Raw genomic sequence first — 26,261 nt, 5'->3', positions numbered from 1 at the left:
ACATTGCCAGGACCCTCTCCTGGCAATGCTTCTCCTTCTCCATTCCTCAGGGAATGAAAAAAGCCTCTTAAGGAGTCTTCTCAGCAGCTCTGCAATTATCCAATCCTGTTTTTTCAGAGAAGTGTATATCAGGAGCCATAACGCTGACATGTGCTGTGGAATACAATGCTTTCTGTGCTGGGTATAGAGAGCTTGTTTTAACTGTGTTTTGTCAAGAGCTTTGTACTAGTTCACATAAAATATTTCATCCATCAGGGGCTCAGTTCATCAGTTAATGTAAATAAGCATAGCACTCTTGAAGTTGATGAAAGTTATGGCCTCAGCTCTATGAAGCTTTCAGTACAACAAGGGTGAGATCTCTATTCTGCTCTAGGTTCTTTGAATTCTGGACAGTCTTTGTAAAAACTGCCAGGGGAGAATTCCTCAATGTGTGGGTCCTAGGGAAGGTGCTGTGGCATATAGAGGGTATGTGGGAAAAGATCGAGCTGCACTTCAAAATAATGACATACCCCTTTGTAGCAGTGTAGCGAATGAAGGCACAGACTCAAGAAGTGGTGCATCTTGAGACCTTTATTATTTGTTTCTGAGTATATTTATACTAAGAAGTTTGCTGCTTCAGCGGTTTTACAGATATACATTGTTCACGTCACAGATACGCTTCGCTAAGCCAATCACCGTGCTGATCATGCTCCTGTTCATGCACAAGCTAGCCAGTTATCACGCTGATCACGCACGATCATGCCTTGTACCTTGCTACTTGCTTCTCCTTTCCCATACGCTTTGCTGCTTGTAACTTTCCAACAGTTTAACCCTGTCATGACCCTCCACATGGCAGGGCAGATCTTGCTTCAACAGGATCCCTTTAGCTTCTAGAATAGCCATCAGCTATTCCAAAAAAAACATTTCCAAAAATGTGTTGTCAGATATGTAGAGAGACAAGTTAGGTGCTTTCCCTACTGCTCCGCCTCATGGAGAGGACATTTTGATTATTGCTTGCCCCTTACGAATATGCTTCTCCTGAGAGAAATTATTTATTTGTAACCTGCAAAATTGCCATTTCCAGGAGAATGGGATCCTAGTGGGCGGCTGTACGCAAGTCTTTCATAATAATACAGAGATCTGAAGGTAGAAACAAAGCAAGTTCATTACTCTCTAAATAAAGTAGTATCTATATTTGAATGGAGAGCCTCAGAAGTCAGGCTTTTCTTAGAAAGAGAAAGACTTTTATAGTTAGCTTTAGGTTTAGTTCCACTGAATTCTCCCTCTGTTTTGTTGAGCTGAAAAGCCTGCTGGGATGCTTATGTATCTCTTGCAGGCAGAATCCAACCCTTCGGCAAGTCCCATCCTCTAATCTGACTTCCCTGAAATGCAGTCTAGACAAAGGTCAGGCTTGTACTTAAGTTTCCATTTCTGCCCTGAAGGTTTTGTTCAGGATCAGGTCTATTCTAGAAGGGCAATTGGTAAACCTGACACTTAAAATATTTTTTTTTCAGAGGTTCATTGAAAATAAAGATGCTAAAATTAGTGACATTCCAAGGGCATAACCAGACCAAATTAGCCCTAAACCACAAAGATTAGGTAAATGGGATGGGATTGGATCCAGATTAAGTCAGTTAAAAACATATGTTTACATGGGAGCTAGTTGTCTGATTTCCCATGACAGTAAATTCAGATCAGTTCAGGCATTAATGACTGGTATCATTTGAGACATCTGAGACATCCACATGGGACCTATAGGAGAATTGTGTTCTTCTGGACAAACAGCTGTAGGCTAGGCAGATTAGCCTAGGACATGTAAAAAGGCATTAGACACCTATGTTTAGGTGAATTTGACCCAGAGTGAATACAGTGTATGGATCCTATTGTACACCAACAGACAGACAACAAACATCTACACTGAGATGTCTTACCTAATGACTCACTCACCTAACGACACGCTGATCCTTAACAACGAACTCCATACTCACTATATATGAAATGTTCTAGCATGCTGAAAGTCCAAGGTTTAGTCTCAGTATATAGCCAATTAAATTATGTACACTGAAAACCATAGTTTACACAAATATCAGAGCAATCCAAACATCTTATTGCTACTCCTCAGAGGCAATTAGAGGATATTCTAACAAGTTTGGGGAAGATACTGAGTTTGAAGTGAATAAGCCATCACTTGGCTTTTTGAGATTGGGAACATAATATCAAGAACATATCAATGAGTCATAACTTTTTGTATGCATTTAGYTTTTGTTATGTTAAATACAAGTGAACCTTTTGGGATAGTTTTATGTCCAGAAAAATAGATATATTTCCACTCTTACACTTCTTCCATTCCTAGTCTCCTTTCCCACAGTGAAAAAACATAAAATTTCAGTCATAAAAATTCTTCTCACCTAATATGAATATCTAAAATGTAGCTGTCAAAGGCAGTCACGTTAATGTTCTATTATAGTCAATGAGATGTGATTTATCTCCTTTAGGATTGGTATTTGTTATGAGATTAGTTGTCCTCCTGAGGTCTCTATTTCTCTCAGTTGCCTATAAAAATAGTCTGCAGTGATGGCTTAGGTATAGCTAGCTAACTTTCAGAATTCTGAGTTAAAAAGTCAGTCACATTCAACTTTCATTGCAGGATGAAACTAAAGGTTAAATCCTGGTCCCACTGAAAACAAGGATAAAGACCCTACCTGACTTTAGAGAGCCATGCTCTGACTTTACAGGGTTGAGAGCTCAAAACCTGGCAGAATCATTTGCTAGACCTAAATGTAGGCCTGGTAACCTGGAAGTAGCTTTCCGAGCGCTGTTTTGACACTGATCCTGACTCCATTTGTATCTTGGGTAGAARGATTTCTTGATTTGACTATCGCCTATACTGTTACAATCTCAGAAGTGTACTCTGAGATTGTGTCCAGAGCTGTAGCTTTCTACAGATTAAAAGAATGATTTAAAGGTAAGCATTGAATTTCCTTTAAGTAAAATAGCTTTTAATCTTTTAAATTCTTTAATGTAGGACAATTATCATAATGCACCATTAAAATTATTCTACTGCACAACACTTCCTTAAGATTAATTGAGCAAACTCTTTCCTGTCTTTTGCAGTTTGGAATTTCATACTGGAAATTAAAGAAAACCACAAGGTACACATAGTTACTATAAGAATGAGACTAGAAAATGTACAAACAAAAGCCTGAATAATAAGCCTGCACAATATGTCTGTGAATGTGTTTCAAGAGGCTGACAGAAAATATTTCATATGAGTAATAAGGCTGCATGGGAAGTCAAGAAGAGAGATTTCTTTAAGTACAGAATTATACCAATATTGGTTTGATTCTTTTCTACTGAAAAATGATTTCAAATTTTCCATTGCTTTCAATGTGAAAAAGTCTCCAAGTAATAGTGGCTCTTAGCTTTTGGAGACCTTCTTTCTCTCTGCTTCTCACTGTTTTGGTGGTGTGACAAATATGATCTGTATTCCTGAAAAGCCGCACATACATTCTGTAAATGAAATACAGAATAGGTAAAGGTACCTTTTTACCTCCTTGCCACTGAAAAGCTGAGATGATGTTTTGTAATGCAACTTCAGTATTTTAGAGGCACACAGGAACTGTCTTGAAGAGTAAAGCAGCTGTCAGCACTTTGCTTTGCTGTCTACAGGATGCTAAGTGCTGGTTAAGCTATAATTTCTTGCAAATTAACTGATCTAAAATAGAACCCTTTGTAACTAGTCCATCAGCAATCCATGAGGTTTATGTTGCCCACATCTCTTTTAACTCTGGCGAAGGCTTACAGTTTCTGACCTTGATGTCTTGTTTGATTTGCATTTCTGTTTTGAGACTAACATTAATTACACTGTCAAAACAGATTTTATCGTTTACGTAACATGGGCTGCCTACAGAGCTTAGTTTCCTCAATATGGAGGCAACCATTTACGCACTGAATGACTTGATTACAGTAATTCCTTTTATACTGTTCTCCTTCAAGTTCTAATTGGGAGATTGTAGTGTGTTCAGATGCTACTCTTAGACTCCAGCTATTCCCATATTTAGTAGTCACATTTCCACTTAATTGTTAGTTTCCTGTACAAAATCAGATAGATGTACAGAGCTTTAGCCTAAAAGGGTCTACTGCAATTATCGAGTCTAACCTAACACACACACTGATAAAAAAATATCTCATCCAGTAATTTTGCCTTACCCTCCAGTAAATTCTGATTGAGGTTAGGTGTCATACTAATGATTTTAGACTCTTATCTCAAATTCTATGTAGATCCTGTTTAGCAGAGAGATGTCAAGAACAGATGCTGCTTAAAAAATAACATTTTGTATGGGAGTCATCTGGCAGCAGTGTCTCAGTGACATGTTATTTTGAAAAGCTCTTTAAAAATAATTATATATAATAGACACAAATCTTGCCTATGTCGATAATATGTTGTGATAATGTTCCAGATCCTGAACTTCTGTGAATTGTTCTAACTATACTGACCTCAATGTCAACAGCTTTAGTGGAGCTAAACAGCATGGTCTTGCTCAGCATCGAAAACTGCACAAGAAATACAAAGAATTTGCTTTTAATGCTTCTGTAGAGCTACAAAGGGACCTTGGGCCAAACTATTACTAGCTGCTATGTAGTAGGTCCAGCAGAAGGTATCAAGGAGCATTCTTGCAGGAAACTGGGTGTCAATCAGACCCTTAATGTGAGCAAATGCCACACAGGCTTGCTTTACTAGCCAGCTCACAGGGGCTGTGGAGCAGATGAGATGAAGCTCCCACCTTTCCAATGAACCCAGGTAACAGAAGTTAGGTTTTGTCCCAGGTTTTGTCATGCCAGAGCTTTAAGAGGTTGGAATTTGTCCTACCCATTTAGGCACCTCAAAATTAGATGTCTAGATCTGAGCTGGTTATCCTTGATTCCCTTTCTAGTCAATGGAGAGAAGTAGGCGCCTGCATAGGTGTCGTGAATCATCATTCATTTCCAGTAAAATAGGCATCTAAGATGTTTGAGAAGAATTGCCCTCCAGAACTGCTTATTTTCTCCAATATTTCTAAAAGAGATCAGACAACTAACTTAGACTCGGATCTTTTAAAAGACTAATGTTAGGTGAGATGGATTCTACTGCAAATAAGGACAATGTCTTGAAGGTATGATAAAACTCGTTGTTACTAAAGGACCCAACTCAAAAAATCTGGCACAGAATAAATGCAGCATTTTGCTCCCACGGACTGTGGCAAGATGAAACCATCAATTAACATCTGACATTAGTGTCTGACAAATATCCAGGTTTACCTAAATATAATTCATCTAAAATGACCTATCAAGGGAAACGTTTAGGAACTTGTAGATACCTACTACCCAGACAATACTTTGCATTATGGAGCTCAAATAAAAAAAAGCCCATCATATGGACAGATAACTGTGCTGATAGAACTCGTCTGGGGGTAAGCAGTCTTCTCAGGAAAACACCTTACAAAAATACCATTGTGGATACACCAGCTGTTTCTTACTGCTTAATCTGTAAAGCAACAAAAGAGATTCTTTTTGCAGGGAAGGAGATCGTAATATATCCAAACACAAAGATCCTTTCTACTGAGAAACAGAGATACCTGGTATATTTCCTGGACAGGATTTGCTTTAGAGGGCAGAATGGGAAAAGGGGAGAAGCAGGAAGATATGATAATAACTAAAATAGCCCTCTGATTAGGTTTAATGGAAAATAATTAGATTTGATTAAAAGAATGTATTTATTTAAAAGCAACGTTCTCTCTTGAACATCAAGCACTATGACAGTGGTAAGCTTTAAAGACTGTTTGCAAGGTTTGAATATCCTTACAATTCAAAAAAAAAAAAAAACTTTTCTAACCTTACAAATGGAAAAACTCTTAAATCTGGAGAACCCTCAGAAGTGACAGGATCTTTCACTAGCAGAGCAAGAAGCAAAAGTGAGCACTTATCCCAGGAGTAGCAAACAAAACAGCTGGAAAAGTCAGGATTGTGTGAGAATGTAGATGTGAGGTGTCTCCTCATCTGCCTTACATTCAAATACAGCCATTATTTCAATTTAAGTACAAAGTAGCTGTGTCTCAGTAGTATTCTGAATACTTTACATTTACATTCAGTTAGTGCTGCTCAAGGTCAGGTAATAAAGCAAAGCTAAACATTTTTCTTTGTAGAGCCTGAGCACATACTGCTCCAGCATCAAGAAGAAGTAAACCCAAAATCATAGGTGTAGGTCTTTGAGGTGATCACTGATAGCACACAACTAAAATGGCAGACTGGATCTAAGCAGACTAATTTATCTTAACCTTTACCTCTTGTTCTAGCTGATCACTCTTTCTTAATTACATAACCAGAGCCTACACATGTCAAAACTAAGCATTTCTRAATCATCTCATTATGACCGAACATTAAAGGTATTACTCATGCAAGAAAGAAACCCCTTTCTAACATTTCACAATATTACTTCAGAAAAAGCTAAATTGGCTTTGTAAAAATTAAACTGACCTGTCTGATATTACACTTTCCTTTTAATTATGTTTGGCATTGGAGACCAGTGTACAAGGGAAGTTGATAACTTATATATAAAAAGACGTGTCCCAACATCCTCTCTTTTAAATAGGGGCTTTCCAAATGTTTTTTTAATGTTCATCATTCTTTGTTTTGAGAAGTTATTGTTATGCAGCCACAAGCACCTTTTTTATTTTAAGAGTATTGTGGTCCTGATAAACATGATGAAGTGTAATGAAGAGGTTTCAGGGCATTTCAAGGACGACCATGTTAGCTGGGACTGTAAAAGTTTTTGACTGGAAGAGTGTTCACAGTGGTCAAAGGATGACAGCAAGAACTGAGTAATCTTTTCATACAGGGTTAGATTTAGTTGTGTTTTTTTTCATTACAAGAAGTTTTCTTTTCAGTATTCAGAAATGGTTTCAGGGTTATTATTCACCTTCCTTCATTTAGCATCTGCTTGGGGGTCCACACTGCATTTCCTTCAGTGCTCTGGTTCCTGGGAAAGTCTCAGACGCACCATCTCTGCTTGCAGCAATATGCCCTGGGGAACTCTGCCTCCAGGACAGCTCCACGCTTCCAGCAGAGCAATTATACTCATTCTAAATAACCCATATTACAAGACAGAAAATCCAGTTTACTCCTCCCATGTTATAAGGGACAACCTTTGCCTTTAATTGATGGTGCTTTCATGTAAATTCATCATACAGTCAACTTTGTGATCTCAGCCTAAATAATGTTTTTTTTTACTTAGTGCTKAGTGGTTATGTTGATTTGTAAAAACCCCTCAGGTGATTATGCCTTTCAAATGAACCAACAGCAATGATTTATTGAAAGACTGCCTTTGGAAAGGTGTTCTGAATGTCACCTACAGCCGCTGATACTTCATCAAATATACCAAGTCTCTCTTTCTGCCTTTTGTCATGAATCTCCATGGATAACCTGAAGTTAGATCTCAACTGAATGCTTTTAGTCATTTTATTTCTAGTACAGACTGTTTGGCCTGAAATATGGGCAGAGTGCCTGACATTTCTATGGCTGAAGCTACAATATCATTTGCCAAGTTTAGTCAAATGCAGTGTAGATTAAGAGGGGTATTCTGCTTCCAAGTATATTAAATAGAAAAGTTCCTGTTACTTAAGAAATCAGTAAACTTTCCTTAGATTTCTACTGTATGTATCTGAACAGTTAAATTGTGAGTTCTCTTGGGCTGGGATTGTCTTCTTGGTCTCTCTCCAGTATTGCCACAATGCCTGATACTCTGGTTCTGAACAGTGTTTCCCAGCTGGTATCACAAAGCACATAAGAGACATTAAGGTGGTTTACAGAACATGTCACCTGGGGCCATCTTGGTGCTAAATTCAGCACTGATAGGGCATCTTGCATATTTGAGGTGGGAAGTGGTCATTTGTCAGTTAAGGTATTAATTGTAGCTCATATGCTAGAAGAAGGTAACTGGAGCAGGCATAAATGGGAAGTGGACTCTCTACATAATGATAATAGCCCTTGCAAAAACAAATGGATGAGAGTTACACTTTTTTCCTGCCTGGGTGCCAAATCAATACTTGTTATGCTGCTGTGCTACCCACTCCTTTCTTCTGAATAATTTGTACCTGATTTTAATCATTTAACCTAGACCAGTATGAAGCAGCACCGAACCACTTGGTGGGCTCTCCATTTATCTAACGATGTCCTTTCTTAAAGGAAAAACCCAGTGGAGCTGATTGCACATGTTTATGTTGAAGTAGGACAAATACCTGAACAGTCAATACTATGATTAGAATGGTAGTCTGAAATACCCAGATATTTTATTATTAGAAGAAGTTTTTTTGACCATATTTATAATTTTTTGTTGATGATCATTAGCTAACAGTTGGAGACAGATTGTATATTATGATCTCCAAATAAAGATTTTTCGTGCTTTATTAAAAAAAGCAAAAAATGAACAGATTTCTATATTGAGATAGCATCTGAATACACCAGGAAAGAAAAAATATATTTTTTTCCTAATTTCTTCTGCATTCATTTCAGTACTAAGAAGATGCATTTCTTTACCTCTTGTGCCATCTACTTTTTTTTCTCTTTGCATTTCAGAGCAGCTGCAGATTTTACAAGTTGATTATTGCTGTAGCAGAAGGGTGTTGCTTTTACTTTGCTTTGGCCTCAGCAGGACTGGCTAGAGAAATACCAGAAATGGCCGGCATATAAACACCAAAATTACTCAAGAAATTAAAGAAGGTCATCTCAGGTCATGTTTTTTTGAGCCACAGAAACAACTGTCGATTATGCAGGATTGATGTCTTACAAGTCAAAACATGAGGCACACCTCTACTTACGCTGAAGTCCACTATTTCAATCAGTCTAAACTTGTATTGTGGCAGCTGAGCCTTCAAGGTGCTCAGCTCTCATACGCCCCCAGTCTCACTCTGTATTTCTACCCCCGTGGCTGTGCTGGCCCCAACACTTGACTCACCCCTCTGTGACTGAAGACAAGGATCCTCCCTCTGAGTCTTCTTCTTGACATTTTAGTTTTCTGCCTCAGCTTCCTGGATGGACTTTCTCAGGCATTGCCCGTGGGTCAGCGCTAGATGCTCTGGGGCTGCTCTGCCCAGCCCTAGCCCTCCCCGCGAGGAAGGGAGCTGCTGCACTGCAGGCAAAACCCGACACAGCTCGGGACTTTATAGGATGATAGAGCAAAAAACACAGGAAAGACATGAAGCAAAACTGAAGAGATTTTGTGTTCTTCCTTTAGGCTAATAGTGAATAAGGCCAATGATAGTTTGCAAAGTTGTGAATGGTGCAAAGATGGCATATGAAGAAAGGGATGATAAATGAAAAGGAACTAAATTTTCTATCAGGAAAAGGAAAAGTTTCTTCCTATATATAAAATATGATACTTACTACTGCCAGGGCAAAGAATTGGGCAAGATGCAGAAAGGCATTGCTTCTGGTAACAGGAACATCCACAGATATAATAATTAATGAAAAAATTTTGAAAGTGACATTAAATTTCCTGTTCCAGACCTTAATTATTAGAGACCCAAGACCAAACATGGATGGTAAACTATGGATGATAGGGTAGCTTTTCTCCTTTAACATGTCCCTAATCTATCATTTAGTCATCATATCAAATTCATCTGAGTCAAGCCTTGGTAGCATTATTCACATAAGTTATCCCATTAGCTTCACTGGAACCACTTGAATGATTAAAGCAAATAGAATTTGGTCTTAAAATTTGCCTCACAAATTCATGCTTCCATCCTCTTACCTGATTTTGTTACAGTTTCCAATTAGTCCCAGATTTCTGTGGCTCTGAAACTRTTGTTCCAGATATGAACTAATTAACTGCTTAGAGATGGATTTTTATTTCCCTGCTCAATATTTGATCTCTGTGACTGTGGCTTAGAAATTAATCGGATTTCTTTCTGCTATGTTTCACTGTAAATATGTATCCTGTTGCCCATGAACTTTAAATCTTTCTCCTGGTTTCTTCTCCTTGTTGAATATCTGTGGATCTTTTTAATTCCTATTTATTGCTCATGAATAAATGCTGGCCAGAATAGTACAGTAACAGTAAGACTTCATGGCTCTAAGACGCATCATCCCACCGAAACAATCGGAGATTTCCCAAAGAAAATATTCAATCCTAAAAAAATAAAATGATCAAGTAACTGTTTTGGTTCTGCCACAAGGAGGTTTTTTTGTTTTGGTTTGTTTTTTTTTAGAAATTTAAATGAAAATTGTTAGCTATGAAAGGTTGCCATATTTAACATTTATATTCATTAGGCAGAACAGTGATCTGCTACCTGAGTAGTAGGGATATACTTGCTTATGATGTTTCATTATCACATTTATCATGTTTCATTATTCCCTGCTATTCTTTTGGATGAAGACAGTTGGTAAAAAATAATAAATTAGTCATAACAGTGATAACCTGTCTTGCATTGTAGATAAAAATAGCTTCCTTATCTGGATTTCACTCACACTATTTCATCCCATTGTCTCTATTTCAAATGTTTCCCAGCACTGTGATCACTTGCATATACATTTGCTGGGGTTGGCAGGGGGAGAGGGGCAGCAACAGTATTACAGCAGTTCCCTCAAAGAAAGCATTARTTTGAGCCTTTGCCTAAGCTTGTGAGACACTATTGTAATTTCCAAGCATTACAACCTCCCTTCTTTCATGAGCTTTCTGTATTCCCTGAAGCATCTGAAAAATATCGGGTTTTCCTTTCTTCTTAACAGCTACAGTTACAAAACTGACAGGAGATAGGATTGGTGACAGGACAACAAAACTACACTTTAAAAAATGCGCACAGTCTCAGAATCTGCAGAGCATGTTTTCACATGTTTCACTATGTTAGAGCAATGTAGTTCAGAGACAAGACTCTTAAAATCTCTGCCAGAATTTGAGCTGCATCAGTGGTAATTTAAACTGTGCTTCACATGAAGGTTTTTACTTCCTAGCTCTGCCTCACTCTCCTTTATTTATGATCACCATTTTATTTATGATTATCAAAAATCAAAATGTAAGAATAGTTTCCTCTAGACTCAATTTCCTCATATGCTAACCTGGTGATTCATGCTCAGAAGAAATTCTAGTTACCGGCAGTTTCCTAAAACTGTCTTTTGTCTCTAGAGAGCTTTCTCCAGAGAGCTGCAACATAGCCTCATATAAAAAAGAACGACTGGAAAAGCACTTCTGATTTTATTGCTCCTCAGCTGATGTCTGTATAATGAGAAGGGGAATACTTGTAGAATTTGTTGGACTCAAGTAACCTGAATTTCAAGGTTACCTGAGTCACCATTATGGTGTCCAACGCATTTAGCAAGACCTGAAAAATGACTTTTTATTAAACAGGTTCACTAGCTTGGTGTCTGCATGTATATATTATGCTATTTTGTCATTATTAGTATAGGGAAAGATAATAATTTCCTTTGTGTTGCTGCAATTATATGAGAAATTAGTTGGTCTTGATTTTCCTTTACAGGAATATGGAAAGCTATATTATGAAGCACTTTTGTACCAGTCTCTAATTTTATGAATTATATGATTATATCTGCTTTGAGGAAAAAACTCCCCCCTAACAGAAATGCTTTTAACAAAACAGTAGAGTGGGGTTAGAGTATTTGATAATTTAGCCATGTGATAATAATCACTAAATAAATAGTTTTCAGTCTCTATGGACGAAAGATTCTGTTTCCTAAAATTTTGTAAGGAAACAGTATTGTCAGAATTCTGCATTCTGTAGAGCTTCCTTGGTGGCTTTTTTGAGCCTTTTGCTGCAAGACAGAATCGAAGTCAAACCAATCTCAAACCTGTTGTGCTGGTCAGACTAAAATTCTTAGTTCTGCTCATGTGTATCTAGTTCCTTCAGTGTTTCAGACCCATTTTTATGTCTGTATTTTTAATGATTCTTTGTATTTCAGTATATCACCCTTTAATGTGTATTCTAAGGATTTAAAACTCACTGAATGATAACAGATAAAATGTCACTATACTTGGTATTATTTGTAGCCTTGTGTGTGTTGTCCAAGTATTTAGTAGCTTTATATATTATAAATACCTGCATGCCTGGATATTTAGCATATCATGGATATTTTAAAAACATAATTATACGTCTTGTGTAAGAAGTAGCCAGTCTAGTCTAATTGCAGCAGTAAACCTGGAAGTATTTTTAAAGGTTAAAGTGTGGCATACTGTTAAGTAGAAGTTTTCTGAAGAATGTTTTGTTCCAGTATATTGGTGTTGCTTTCTTAATGCACTGTATCAATACAAAGTCCACAGTTCAAATGATTACAAGAGGAGGAAAAAAAATCATCCTTTATTTCTCTTATCAGCTTTATCCTATGCTGAAACCACCTCAGAGGCACCAATGTGTACAAATCCAGCATAGCTCTTAAGTCTCAGACATACACACATGAATCCTTGCTAACTCCCTTTCATCTTCATCATAATCTGGGGCTCCCATTTTAGCACACCGAGCATTTTCAACCCTTGTTTCCTGGTTGAAATAAAATGTTGCTATGGATACCCATCTGAGTATGAGAGACATTTTGAACTAATAGTGAGGTTCACAAGGAACACTATGTTGCATTGCCTTCATTTTTAACCAGCATAATCTCAGTGTTACAGTGGTTTCTCTTGTGATGTTTTGATCATATTAATCTTGGTTTCTCTTTCTCTTTCTTGTATTTTCATTCTTTCCATAGCTGTAACTTACACAAGTTACAAAAAAACACCGCCTCCGGTACCCCCTCGTACCACTTCCAAGCCACTAATCTCAGTCACAGCACAGAGCAGCACAGAATCCACCCAGGATGCGTATCACGACAGCCGGACTCAGAGGATTTCCCCATGGCCTCAAGATGGGCGAGGGATGTACAACTCCACAGACAGTTTGGACAGTAACAAGGCCATGAATCTTGCCTTGGAAACTGCAGCTGCACAGCGCCATGCTTCTGAGAGCCAGAGCACCTCAATACGAACCAGTGACAAGGCCATTTTAGTGTCAAAAGCAGAGGAGTTTCTTAAAAGTCGACGTTCCTCTATAGGGATTCAGGTAGCCTATCATTAACATCTGTTCTGTGATGAATTGCTTGCCTTCTTCCTGTAAATAGCGTAGAATGAGTCATTCAGCTTCACGGTTCTAATAATCTAACAAACAACCCCTGGCTGCTTAGTGTTAATTGTAATTCACATCATGGCAATGTGACTGTGCAGAAAAGTCTTCAGCTAATATGCTGTACCTGGAAGAAAATGAATGAATAAATCTCTAGGGAGGTTACCTGTCATTAACACTTGATGTGAAAATTATACTGCGGAGCTACAGGTGAACAGCATGTTCATCTCCTTCTCTCCATGAATTCACAGTCTTTTTTATAGAATTATGCCAGCTTTAAAATGCTTGACTGTATTTTTTTCCATTATCCTTCTCTTTTGACCTCGGAAAATGTGTAACGATGCTGGATCCTCAATACTTATAACATATACTTATATATTTATAATTATAATAATAATACTTATTATTCTTTTCTTAAATAGTAGTAATTCCATTTCCACTAATTTCAAAATAAGATCACGAGTTAACATTTGGGTAAAGCATGTCACTGCTAACTATTGAACTTCACTGTCTAACACCATAGTATGATATATTTTTGCTATTATACAACGTGAGTATTAGACTTATGGAAAGACACAGGCTTTGTCAGCATGTTGCTTGTCTGTTTCTCAGCATAAAGGTGTTTGATCATGCTTCTTTACATACAGAAGAGTATGCAATTTAACAGCAGTGGTAGAACATTCAGGTCACTACTTTTCAAATGTTTTACAAAGTACTTAGCATATCCTAAATTGTTCAGAAAAGGGACTTTGCAGATAATGGTAAAAAGCTCAAAAGAGCAGCAAGTAATTTTTGATGCCTTTTAGCCCCAGCCTGAAACTTACTCTTCAGAAAGGAATTGTATGTAGTGGTGTTGTTCCTATCTCTTCTTAACAGCAGCTGTGTGCAATGGTATTTAGCAATGCTGGTGTCTTGCTTCAGTCCTGGTATTCCAACAACTAATTCTGAAAATTTGATTATATCACTTGATCCCAGTTTTTGCTACAGGTGATGACCAGTACTTTTCACAGGGCTTTGACCCGGGCAGTGTGCAGTGTGTTTAATAATATGTGCTTATGATCCATAAGACATCTGTGCAATGATTTACATGAAGACAGTAGAACTTCTGTAGCAACTTATCATCTGATGCTTGGTCCATAATATTAGTTCTCAGGTGTACACACTGCAAAAGGCAGACTTCTGTTTTGTTTTGTTTTTTTAACAGTAGGTCTTAGAAGGCTGAAGTGTTATTTTTTTGAGATGTACAAACTGCTTGGTTGCACCTTTTGGTATTAGGTAAGGTTAAAATTGCAAGATTACCCTTGACATAGTACCCTGATATCATATTTTTGTTTTGTTTTKTCTGCAGTAAGTTTCAAACTTTACACTGGTGTGAAAAATACTCATCTTCAGCATTTCTAAGCAGAAAATGCATTGTTATATTCCAGTTGCCATGTTTGTATGGAATAATAACACAGGGTAGAGTACATTTATTTGCAAAGTACATAAATAGTAATTTATGCCCCCAAAATGCAGCTGAAGTATTTCATTTCTTTTAGACTTCTGCATCAAAGCATCTTAGAAAAGGATGTTTTTTATTTGCATATTTCCTTGATTGACTAAATGACTTGTTTTCTCATTAGCATGCCATGCCAGGGTATTGCATTGAATTTGCATTTATTTGCATTAATTAATTTGCTATCAGGACGGTTAATTTGTGCATTTTTTAATGTTTCATTGCTTTAACACATTGGTGTGAGAGTGATTGCTAATGGAGTTCTGTACGGTAGGAGGGAGGCAGACAGATAAAGAAGGAGCAGCAGTGCCTCTAGAGGCAGGTAGAACTGCCGTGGACCCAGCCGAGGGCCCTGGTGGGATATACGGTCTGGTCAGTGTACGTGCAAAGAGCAGAAGTCTTCTTAGAAAGTTCTGGCATAATACACATGTGCCATGGGACTGGGATGCACATATATAGGAAACCTAAAACTCTTGGGGAGCATTGGACTTCCTATACATGATCAGTCTCATCCAGCCTGCACAGATGGAGAAAAGCCCAGCTATGGTAACCTATTTCATAGTGTGGTAGCCCTCCCCAACTGGGGCTTTTGCACAAAAAAAGCTTCAGGAACAAAGCTTTCCCAGAATAAAGCTGTTGTTTTTTTCACTCCCATATTTAAGTGAAGAAGAATTGTCAGACATGTCAGTAGGCATCAGATAATGATGATCCCTAAATTCAGGCAAGTTACAAAATACTGGTTTGGGATTAAAAATACAGTCAGCATTCTTAAAAAATATATATCACAAAGAATAAAATTCTAGTAATATTAGTAGCTATAGTCTTCATATCTGTCTTCTATCATGACAGCAGAAGACAAATCAAAGCATTTGAATTAAAATGGAGGAGTAGAGATTATCTAGAGTAAAATAAACCATAAGTCAAGGACAAGATTATTGCTGATATATTTCCAATGATTTTTCTTTCCTGTTTTGCATAACCTGGTATGTTTGCTAATGGTTACTACTCAAAAACAGCTAGCTGTAAGCCATTTCATGTGAAAGGCATTTAGATTATAAAATATAACGGAAAACATGTCAAGAAATTACTTCATCATTTATTTCAAGCATCCCAAAATGTGCAGTCCTTTGTTTCTCCTCTATTTAAAAGACATCAAGATTTCTCAAAATGAACAGAAACTCCAGAAGTAGATGATGTGGAAACAAATGTTGTAAGTGTGGAGACTGACTCATGATGATATTTTTGGAGATAAACACTAATTGTAGCAGCATTGAGAATGGACTCTGTCATCTTCATTATCATCAGGAGATCACTCCTCAAAAGATCTACTTTTTTTTCCTCCAAGATCTTCATTAAACAAATTGTTCTTATAAATCAAAAGCTGTATTCAGGAGGATTAGTGGAATAACTTGTAAGCCTCATTTTTTCATCATAGGTGAATCTTCTTTTTGTGAGTGTATGTGTGTGTGTAAACAAAATTATTATTAGCATTTTATGGTAAAAGCTTTATTCAAGAAACTCTGCAGCCTCAAACTGAAATTTCCTTTGAAGGCAAAGTGTTTTGACCCCACATGGTGTACTTACTTGGATGAGCGTATATAGGTTATACCATCCCTTTCAGTGCTTTACTGCAGCATACACATAGCCCTCTGCGATCAGAAAAATATTCCCACTGATTCCACTGGTCTTGGGATCATAAATGATCCAAAGATTTAGTGGTAAACTTTGATCGTTGTCCTCCTAAAATCATTATCAAACTATGCTTTTGTGAAAGAGAAGTGGGTGGTACCCCTGGCTTGTGGAAGTCTGTGAAAGTTTTGGTAACACATCTGTGGTTCAGAAGCTGTAACTTGGCCTTTAAATTTAACGTTGAGCAACACAGGGTCAGAGTTCCCAGGGCTGCCTGTTAGTAGCGTTCTCAGCCAGTGGCTGCATTTTGACGTCCTCCATTTGTTTAAAAGCTTAGTGGTTGAAATAGTAGCTAAAAGAAAGCTATGGTTATTTTAGACTTCTAAGCTTTTGCTCTTCTCACAAATTACTGTTGCTTGTTTTGTTTGCTGCCAGTTAACATTGTGAAACATTCAAACTGAGAAAGACACAAAATGCTGCCTTGCAGAATATTTGCTGACTTGGTTCAGAATAATTTGCCATTTAGCATTAAATGCACCAAAAAAGTTAGGAGTAATATCACTGTTGTGTGCATTACTTTGTGTTATTATCTCATATTAGCTTAACATGAATTTCAGTTCTAAACTCTGGCACCCACTTTTTAGCAAACAGTGCTTTCTGGAGAGAGCTATGGAAGTTTTCAACCTGTTCCATGATATTCTTTCAGTAATTAGTACTTACTGTGCCACACAACGTATTTGAGTAGTCTGGATGTTCTGCTGGGAAGCAGTAGAGGAGCAAAATGGCACCCTATAGTGGGACACACAAAATCACTCAAGCGTGAAGGTTTTGGTACATTTTGGTGTGTTTCTAAAAATTATTTTGAAATAATATAAGCTTTCTGTCTGATAAAAGTATTCTTTGAGTTAATTAAAGCAGTGGAAGTTAATACTGTAGTTTTACTTTAAAGTATTTTTTCCTACTTTGAAGTTACTGCATACAAATGAGATCTTCCTTTACTTAAGAACAGTTATCTATGTTCACAATTGCATTTACTTGGTCTAGGGTCAAATGTAGTGGTTTTTTTCCTTTTTATTCTTGTTATCACTGAGAAGCCTATACAAGAGAGGAAAGGTGAATTATTTTCCTTCCTGTACATCATCACAGAGATTTTTTTTATTAAATTCTAATTATAGAACAAGTTGGTTACAGCAGTGAAAAGCCATTGAGGGCAGTGATGTTGTATGGGGAGAGATAATGTGTCCTGAAGGACTCTTGATACTGATGATTAGGAGAGAGAAGAAAAAGACACCGTGTTAAAATCTGTTTTCCTGTGCACTGAATATGTTTTATTCAAACTTTCCTTAGAGACAGTATGTATGGAATCTTAGACTGTGATTTTTAGAACACTGCAATGTGATTTTGCAGTGCTCTTGTTTGAGAGCAGAGTAATACTCGAGTACAGAAATAAGGGTTGCTTTAGTTGTTAAAAATTATCAGCTAAAAGAAACAGTTAGTACTTGGAAATAATTTCGTCAGTTCATACATCCTTTTCTAGAGTGAGTGCCTATAAACAAACCAAGATTGATTGTAATATGCAATTTAATTGCAGTACTGATTTGCATTTATTCAAATAATTTTGTGTAAGTTTTGGTTTATTACCAAGTTGCTGCCAGTATCTGGTAGTTAGTTTTTCAGATTTTGAGCTGGATTGGTCAGCGGTTACTGGTCACAGAGGTTTTATGGTATTGTCTGTTCCTTGTATTGGCAACAAAAACAGTGAAGGGGAGTATTAGGTCCTTATGAAAGGTAAGGCAAAGAAGACAGAAATAAGTACAAAACAATGATTTGTTTTTCCTGTGTATAAATATGAATTAAGAGTACAGCCTATGCTGTACTGTAGGCTAAACTTGTTCAAAATAGTGTTCATAGAAGATCAGATTTTATGGGGGAATAAATTAAATTCAACCCATGATAACAAAAAAGTGATAATTTCCTTTGGGTCTCAGTCCTCCATAAAGCCAGATGCTCACCCCTCATACTATGCTAATTGCTCTGCCCTGTGATCGGGTTCCTCCTCTCCTGGCAATGTGACCTACTCCGCACAGGAGCTTTGTTGCCCCTGTAGCCTTCTTATGAATAATACCTTTGGAAGGGGCAGAGAATGTGGCTGAAGAAGATTCTGGCCCCAACAGCAGGAACTTCTAGATCTTTCCCTTGAAAATGCTTTTGATTACAGAAAATTGTCTAGATTTGCCTTGTTCCAATGCATTTACTATGAATGGCATACTATAAACCCCCAAAACAACATTTTTTAAGGTATAAAGGGCCAAATTTTTAAAGAATGTTAGTTCTTTGTTTGCAAGGGGAGAGGAAGATAACCTGCTATATTAGATCTACTCCTCTTCCTTCTTCTGCTTTTGGTTGATTTCTGGCAATTTTTTTGTCAGACTATGTGAGACTACCTCGTAACCAGATAGCCATACCTCTTGTCACATTATTTCACTTTGTTGAGATTGCGGGGCAATTTGCAAATATGAAGGCTTTTAGAATCTATGCAGGTGAGTATTAAAACAATAATGAATCATGAAGAGTAACATCAGATTTCTTAAGGCTTATTCAAGTTTCAGAAGCCACACAATCAAACCAAACATTTTACTTTTTCTCCTCTGCTCATTTGAATTTAGTTCGTCCAATCTGATTAAACTTAAAGAGTTTCCTGTTGTCCTCTAGCAGGAGTCTTTATACCATCTGTCATTCAGAAATACAATTTGTTTGTTCATTTGTTTCTTTGTGAATGAAAATTGCTTTTTTATTTCCCACTCTAACGTGTGTTGGCATCTTCCTCCTTTTTTGTTGGTTATTACAATATRTGCTCTCCAAGATTGTGCAGAAGCATTATTTGGCATTCTTCTGCTGTTACAAGGCACAGTAAGGAACTGAACACATTAAAATATGAAGGCAATCATGAGGTCATTTAGTCAGTGTCAGTCTTGGCAAGCTGGATTGAAGGATAATTTGGCAAGAGTTTATATTTAGAGGTAACTAATGCCATTTCCATTTTGATATTTGGGCCATAATTTCCTTGATAATTTTGTTTTGAATAAAATTTTATAGTAGATTACTTCATTTATACTTGTAAATTCCAGGTGTCAATTACATATTGGGGAAATTATCCAAGATATACTTCTAGGTGAAATATCAATAAGAAAGCACTTGGGCAGAAATGATTTTACTTWGACATGTTACATCAAAGAAGCAGGTCAAGCAAAATATACAAGGGAAATCTGCCCCCAAAACATCAAAAACAGAGTTCAAAAGAAGACATGCTATCTGTTACTAAACCAAGCAATGTAGTTGGCAAAAACAGATATGCCTTTGATATGCGGTACTGAAGAAAGGTGTGTGTTCCCAAATTTGACTGCTTTTTTCCAAAAATATCAACTGGCCTAATTGATCTTCTCCATACAAACCTTTTCTTGCTTATATCTTTAGACCATCGCAGTTACAACAGCACTATGAGCCACTGAGACATCCACATGGAAGCCGGAAGTCTCTTCTCTGTCCCATTGACCATTGCTCACCTTCTACACTCTGTTACTAGCTGTGCATTAGACCCACAGGTATGATGCCATTGACCTTCCTTAGCCCACTTCCATATCCAGCACTTATCCTGCAGGACTCATTTAGCGGGTCCCAAGCGGCATGACATGCAGAAATGGTCATCCCAAGAGCTTTGCGAAGGAAGCACAGTGCTTTGGAAGGAACTGAAGACCCAAGACTGCCAAGTAGGGAGATGTGACAGTCCTTAAATGAAGAAAAACACTTCCCACATGTCAGAAGGAAAATAACTTTCTACAATTTTTGTTGCACACACACTGTATTTTCTCACATCAGTGGTAGCATGCCAGATGGTACCATTGCAAAAACATGATCATTGAATCCTTTGAAACTATCAGGTGAGTTGTGCTGCTATTTCTACAGGATCACTCCCTGCCCACAAGCTCAGGCCAGTTTCCAGCCAGTTCCACGCATGTGTTCCCACTGATTTCTGAGACAGCTGATTCAGGTCCAGTGAGAAGAATTAAGGCCCCTTTACCAGCACCGTACTTGCATTAAGTCGGCTTAGCTGCTTGGCTCACATTTTGGCTCTCAGATTCTTGGTCCATTCAGCTCATAAAAGTATAGCTGAATTATTGCTGTTGTGGTTTTTGACCATCTTTCCCACCAGCAAAAATAGCCATTATAACCTTATTGTCACACAAAAGTATTACCTCCCTCTGGACTAGAGTACAAAAGACTAATATCAGTGTTCATTGTTGTAGCCTGTGGTGTTACTCATTTGTCACATAAGAACAAATACTCTGCTAGTGAAATTAAAACTTAAAACTGAAGAAAAATCTATTCATGACTGTACAGTGAGAAAAGAAGTATGTTTCAGCCCTTTCTTCAATCATTTTTCCAAATTAATTTTCTCAAATGTCCTGACTGACACAGCCACATAAATAAAATAGGCTTTAACAAACTGAAACTCTTTCAAGTATAGATGTTTTCTTACTCAAGTAACCTTCTCATTTTTTAAAAATAGCATTATGATGTAACCATTTAAAATATTATATATTTACATGTTTATGCCTAGATGATTTTTGAATCATGTATACTCCCTTAACATTAACAGCCCTGATTCTGACCCCTAATCCTACAATCTAACTTGGTTAATCAAAATCAAACTAATTTCTTATGCTCTTTTATAAACTTAGTATTAAAGGTATTTTGAATCAAAATTCTTTCACTGCAACGTAGTCTGCCTTTAACACCCCTAGTGAAGTCTGTTCAGCACCGCTGATTTCCGGTTTTCTGATCTCCACAGGGAGGTGAAATCTCTGCTTGAAGACCTCTCTTTTCATGGCATTTTTGCAATTTCAAGCTTAGCGAGGTCCTAAATTGTATGATTTACTTCAGAGTGACTCTGGTAGCTTTGGGGCTCTTTCTATCTGTCCTAGAAGAAGCCCAAATACTGTAGCTTTTAGCAATGCTCCTGACTAGTGCAGATGTTGCCAGGGTTCAAACATCAAGAGACTTCCTCCAGAAAATGTTTCCCTAACTTTAATATCATCTTCCTGTCAGCATTCATAAAGGTGCCCTCACGAGCCATAATTTAATCCTTTTGTGCTATCTCCTCTTATTCACTACCTTCCATCTTCTCTCCCTTTAAGAATAGCTTGGCTTCATTCTTCAAAACATGGCTATGCATATTTGACTGAGCTCTCATCATTGTAGTCAAGGACTGCCAATGTAACTTGCTTTTCATGGCGTCCCATTCACATGAATGTAATTCAGCAGGAAAAAGCTGGCACTGAAAATGACAAAACTAGATAAAACTAATTTCCCTGTGCCAGAGAGGAAGAAGGTTCTTCAGTGACTACTTTTCAGTACTAGAAAGAAAGGGTTAATGGTAATTCATCCAGGAGAGAAGGCAGCTGCTCTCCTGCATTCACAAATTCGACTTCAAAGACAGTAATACCAGGTCACTGGCTAGAACTAGGAAGCTCAGTGTGCGTGCATATGCGCATGTGCATATGTGGGCTCTTGGCCCAGTTGAATTCATCTTTATTTCTGCCTGTCAGTCTCTAATGAAGAAGAAATTTCCTACCCAGCTTTTCTGAAGTCCCTGAAAGGGCTAGCTGAGTGCCTAGTCCCTCACTTAGATTTGAACCTATTATTCAAGACTCTTTTGGGCCCTTGGTAACTTGCATGCTATAAATAAGAGTATCTTTCCCAATAGCTATTTCTTGTGCTAAGAGACTGACCCTTATTGCTGCTCTACTTACAGCAATATTTTTTAGGGAGAGAGTGACCTTCCAGGCTCAGCTTAAGCTTCTCACCCACATTGTAGCTGAGATCCACCTTAACTAGGGAAACCAACTTGCCTGTCTTTTTTTTCCCCCCAAGCTCCCTACCTCAATGGCTGAGGCTGTTTTTCACTGCTAACGTCGAAAGAGAGCTTTCTTTTTATACTGACAACAACAAATCTTTGAGACTGTTTCTGAGTCTGATACCTTAGAGGAAACAGTTCTCGAAATGCACAGCCTGTTCAAGCAAATATAGCAGGCTTCCATGCAACTACCAAGGTGGGAACAGATGACAGGGCATGCTTTCGTCTGTAGCTCATGCAGAATAAATGGAGTTGCCAGGAAATGTGTCTTTCCCTGACAGTTTCCATGCTGATATCTGGAGCTCTTTGCAAACCTGTGCCTGACACTACACCATACAGTTCAAGGGCTGCTGTAACACTTACTAAAGGGGTCCTGCAGTAGCTTTTCATTAAGATCTCCAAGACCCACAACCAGATAAATATGAATGTATTCTGATTACCGGTTTTGATTCCCTTCAGTGTGAATATACATGGAACTACTGCTTGAAGACTGAAAGAAGTTACCAGTAACTGGCTTCTTCAAAAAATGCAGTCCACATGTACATTCACTTCCCACCCCGCTGCCCCTTTGTCTCTGCATCCTTCCAGAAACTGATGGGATTGGGACCGTGCAGCTGGGAGAGAGCTGTGAAGGTTTTTGGGCCAGGACAAAGAGCAGCGTACAAGTGTGCTGCCTGTGACTGCTGCAAGGGGAAGAGTTGTCTCGTCTTCATCATAAGATATACTCTTTGAATGCACCCATGGACTATGCATCTTGAGAAACTGGTTGCTGATAATACATTTTTTTATTTAACAGTGAAATTATCATTCAAAAGGAAGGTCTATTCCACTCTTTTTTTCCTAACTCTCCTTTGATTCAACATAACTTACATACTTTGCAACATTCATTACATCTGTGTCAAAGACCTGGGGGCAGTGTGGTGGTGGGKAATGTTATATAAAATCCTACAGAAACTTGTGGTAGAGATGTGGCCTCAATTATGAAGAAAACCCCACCGTGAATGTATTTTGGCAAGTGTATTTCAGATGGGAATACTATAAAAATGCATAAATTACTTGCTTGATATAGCATTTTCAGGACTGTGTTATTTAAAAAGGTGAGATAGGCATTCTGCTGTATTCTTCACGTCATTTAAATGGTTCTATATTTGTCAGTGCAGTTGTCGATAAAATTTCATTGCAACATTTCTTTTTATCACTTGCAAGTTTATGGGGCTACTTGAGTTTTTATTTTATTTTGTAAATCATGGACTATAATGAGAATGTTTTATAATAATATAAAAGGGGCTATCCTGTGGATTCCTAGTTCTAAGAATAGAGCTTTCCAAGCCAAGCTTACTTCCTGCTTCCACTGAACTGAGTAATTGCATCTGCTTAGAGTTGAAATAGGAAATTACATAGCAGAACAGAAGTAGTTGTGCAAAGCTTTATAAAACACAGCACCAAAACATTGATACCAGGCTGAATACTTACTTTTTTTACTGCGTTAGGTGTTTCTTAGCAGTAAGAGAGGAAATATATAATTAATTTAAATATGTRCAGGTAGAAATAATGCTGAGTTGTCAGTGCTCACTCTGCAGATATATCTTTTCTGTTGAATTAGGTGGAAACAGCAACTGATTCAGATACTGAGAGCAGAGGTCTACGGGAGTACCACTCTGTTGGAGTGCAAGTGGAAGACGAAAAACGGTAATTCAAGCACATACAAAAATCTGTAGTCTTTCATAAAACAAAGCATGTTTATAGAAAGAATTAATACCAAACATCTTGCAAGTGCTGCTTCCAAATCATTCACAAAGTCAAATTTGTTATATGTGTGCTGGTGATTTGGTAAAATTTGCAGAGATTATTTAGTGGTCCCTTAATATTTAGTCAGATTTCCAGGCTTTAATTGGAGGGAAGAAAGTGAAAGTTTTAATTGGATTAATAATATCCTTTCATTATTTATAGAACAAATGCAAGGAGAAAGATATTGGAATATGGTTCCTTCTATAGGACCCCTTGCGCTGACAGGCTTCTATAGTTCTTGCAAGAGGATATAAAGGACAGGATGTAAGCCAGGGTACCTTCACCCTAACACAGAATGAGCTTTTACACTTGGCCAATCCTTATCTACTTTGATAAAACTGCTGGCCAATGTACTAACCTACAAGTTATCCCTGGCAGACACTGTCCATTGAGTACTGAACTGGAACTATTATCTAATTTCACAGTAGCTAACTGACAGTATCTAGCTGCTATTTGCTTTTTACCACCATTGACTGGCAGTAATTTGAACCAATAAGCCTAGATATGAAAAGATTTCACGAACAATCTTTGTCTCTCTATATAACTTTTTAACATAAAGCTTTTCTAAAATGTCATTATTCAGTGGCATATCACAATAGAAAATCAACACTTAATCATCATTCTATGAAGCAGGAAAAACACCTCTTAAACCTGGTGCTACTATCTTTCTTTTTATTTTTCTGTTATTAAAGAATTCGCAACAGTCTTAACTTAGAAGATTTTCGTATTTCATCTGAGTATGATCCTTAATATTTGACTTTTTTTATACATGTATTTAATAGTCCTCCATCAGGAGATATAACTCTGCAGTCCTGCTAGTTATTTCCATTTCAGTTAGCAATGATACACAGTATTTTATAGTATGAGAACAAATCAATATTTGCTGCAAGAGATAATTTAAATGATTTTCCTTTGTATTTTTGCTCAAATCAATAATGCCACTATAACCCCATGCATTTGTTTTTTCCCCCTCTGTTGTTACTCACTGTCTTATTTTAGTGAAATAAGCACAAGAGAAAAAAATTAGCCTAAAGTTCAAGGGGAAAACCAGAATTCATTCACTGAAACATTATTCTGTGCCCCTGTATAATCACATATGTATTTATATTTTTTAATCTCTTTTYTTCCTTCCCTCATCACTAAGACATGGACGATTTAAGCGCTCAAACAGTGTAACAGCAGCTGTCCAGGCTGACCTGGAACTGGAGGGCTTTCCAGGACACATAACCATGGAGGACAAGGGACTTCAGTTTGGCTCATCATTCCAGCAGCACTCAGAGCCCAGCACTCCTACTCAGTACAGTGCAGTGAGAACTGTACGGACACAGGGACTCTTCAGTTACAGAGAAGATTATAGGACCCCGGTTGACACCTCAAATCTTCCACCACCAGAACCCTGGCTAGAGCCAGCCATTGAGACAGTAGAAACTGGTCGAATGTCTCCTTGTCGACGGGATGGATCTTGGTTTATGAAGTTACTACATACTGAAACTAAGAGGATGGAAGGATGGTGTAAAGAAATGGAACGAGAGGCAGAAGAAAATGATCTTTCTGAAGAAAGTAAGAACATTTCAGTATCTTTTTTATAGATGTCTGTTAAAATGGGAAATCTGTTAGGATGAAGTTGTGGTCTGTAGTATTTCCTTACTCATTTTGCAGTACCAAAGACACTCTACAGGACCATTAGATAGAAGACTCCTCTCCTGTAATAGATTGTGCAAGCAGGACTTTGCCAGAGTGAGGTTTTATGGAAGTAGTTAAGGAGCCATCTGTATAAAGTCAAGTGCAGGATCAGAGTCTGGTGCTAAATATGGCTCAGATGGTGCAATAGCTACAGATMTGTAGCTTCATCTCTGACACAATCTTCCCACCAACTTCTATGACTCTAGTGCCTGATCCTTTGCCAGAGTGTACTAGGTGGTCCTGTGTAAACGTTTTTTGGTTGTCTTCCTAAATCCTAAGAATTTGCCTCCTACTTGGAACAACTATTTTTGGAATTTTTTCTTTCCTTTACAGGCACTTCTGCCTAACATAAAGGGTTCATTAGACTAATGGAAAGGATAGGCAAAAATAGTAGTTAAAGCACTTCTGCAGTTACACAGACAGGTGAAGTCATAGATAGTTCAGCTGCATTTTCTTACTATAATTTTGTCAAGAATCATTATTATTCTCTTACTTCATGTGGACACCTTGAAAGGAATGATGGGATAAAATGAAAAATAATGTAGACTATTTTGGAACAAGATCCAAGCCAGCACTAATGACAGTAATATATCAAAGTGGTCCTAGCACTCAGTAGCCAGCTCCCTGTGATTCC

At 37.6% G+C, this 26,261-nt stretch overlaps 1 protein-coding gene across 1 annotated transcript in view; it reads left to right on the top strand.

The window, feature by feature from the left end:
• The window catches only part of DLGAP2 (DLG associated protein 2), a 386,085-nt gene that overhangs the window by 343,581 nt on the left and 16,243 nt on the right, over positions 1-26,261 (top strand). The window contains exons 11-13 of the mRNA XM_026072046.1: positions 12,709-13,058; positions 23,760-23,845; positions 25,089-25,504. Of these exons, the coding sequence (XP_025927831.1) occupies positions 12,709-13,058; positions 23,760-23,845; positions 25,089-25,504 (852 nt within the window). The remainder of the gene's footprint in view (positions 1-12,708; positions 13,059-23,759; positions 23,846-25,088; positions 25,505-26,261) is intronic.

Source organism: Apteryx rowi, unplaced genomic scaffold, assembly GCF_003343035.1.
Source record: "Apteryx rowi isolate R43461 unplaced genomic scaffold, aptRow1 scaffold_335, whole genome shotgun sequence".
Classification (NCBI taxonomy): Eukaryota; Metazoa; Chordata; class Aves; order Apterygiformes; family Apterygidae; genus Apteryx; species Apteryx rowi.
This window is presented reverse-complemented; position numbering and strand designations above follow the sequence as displayed.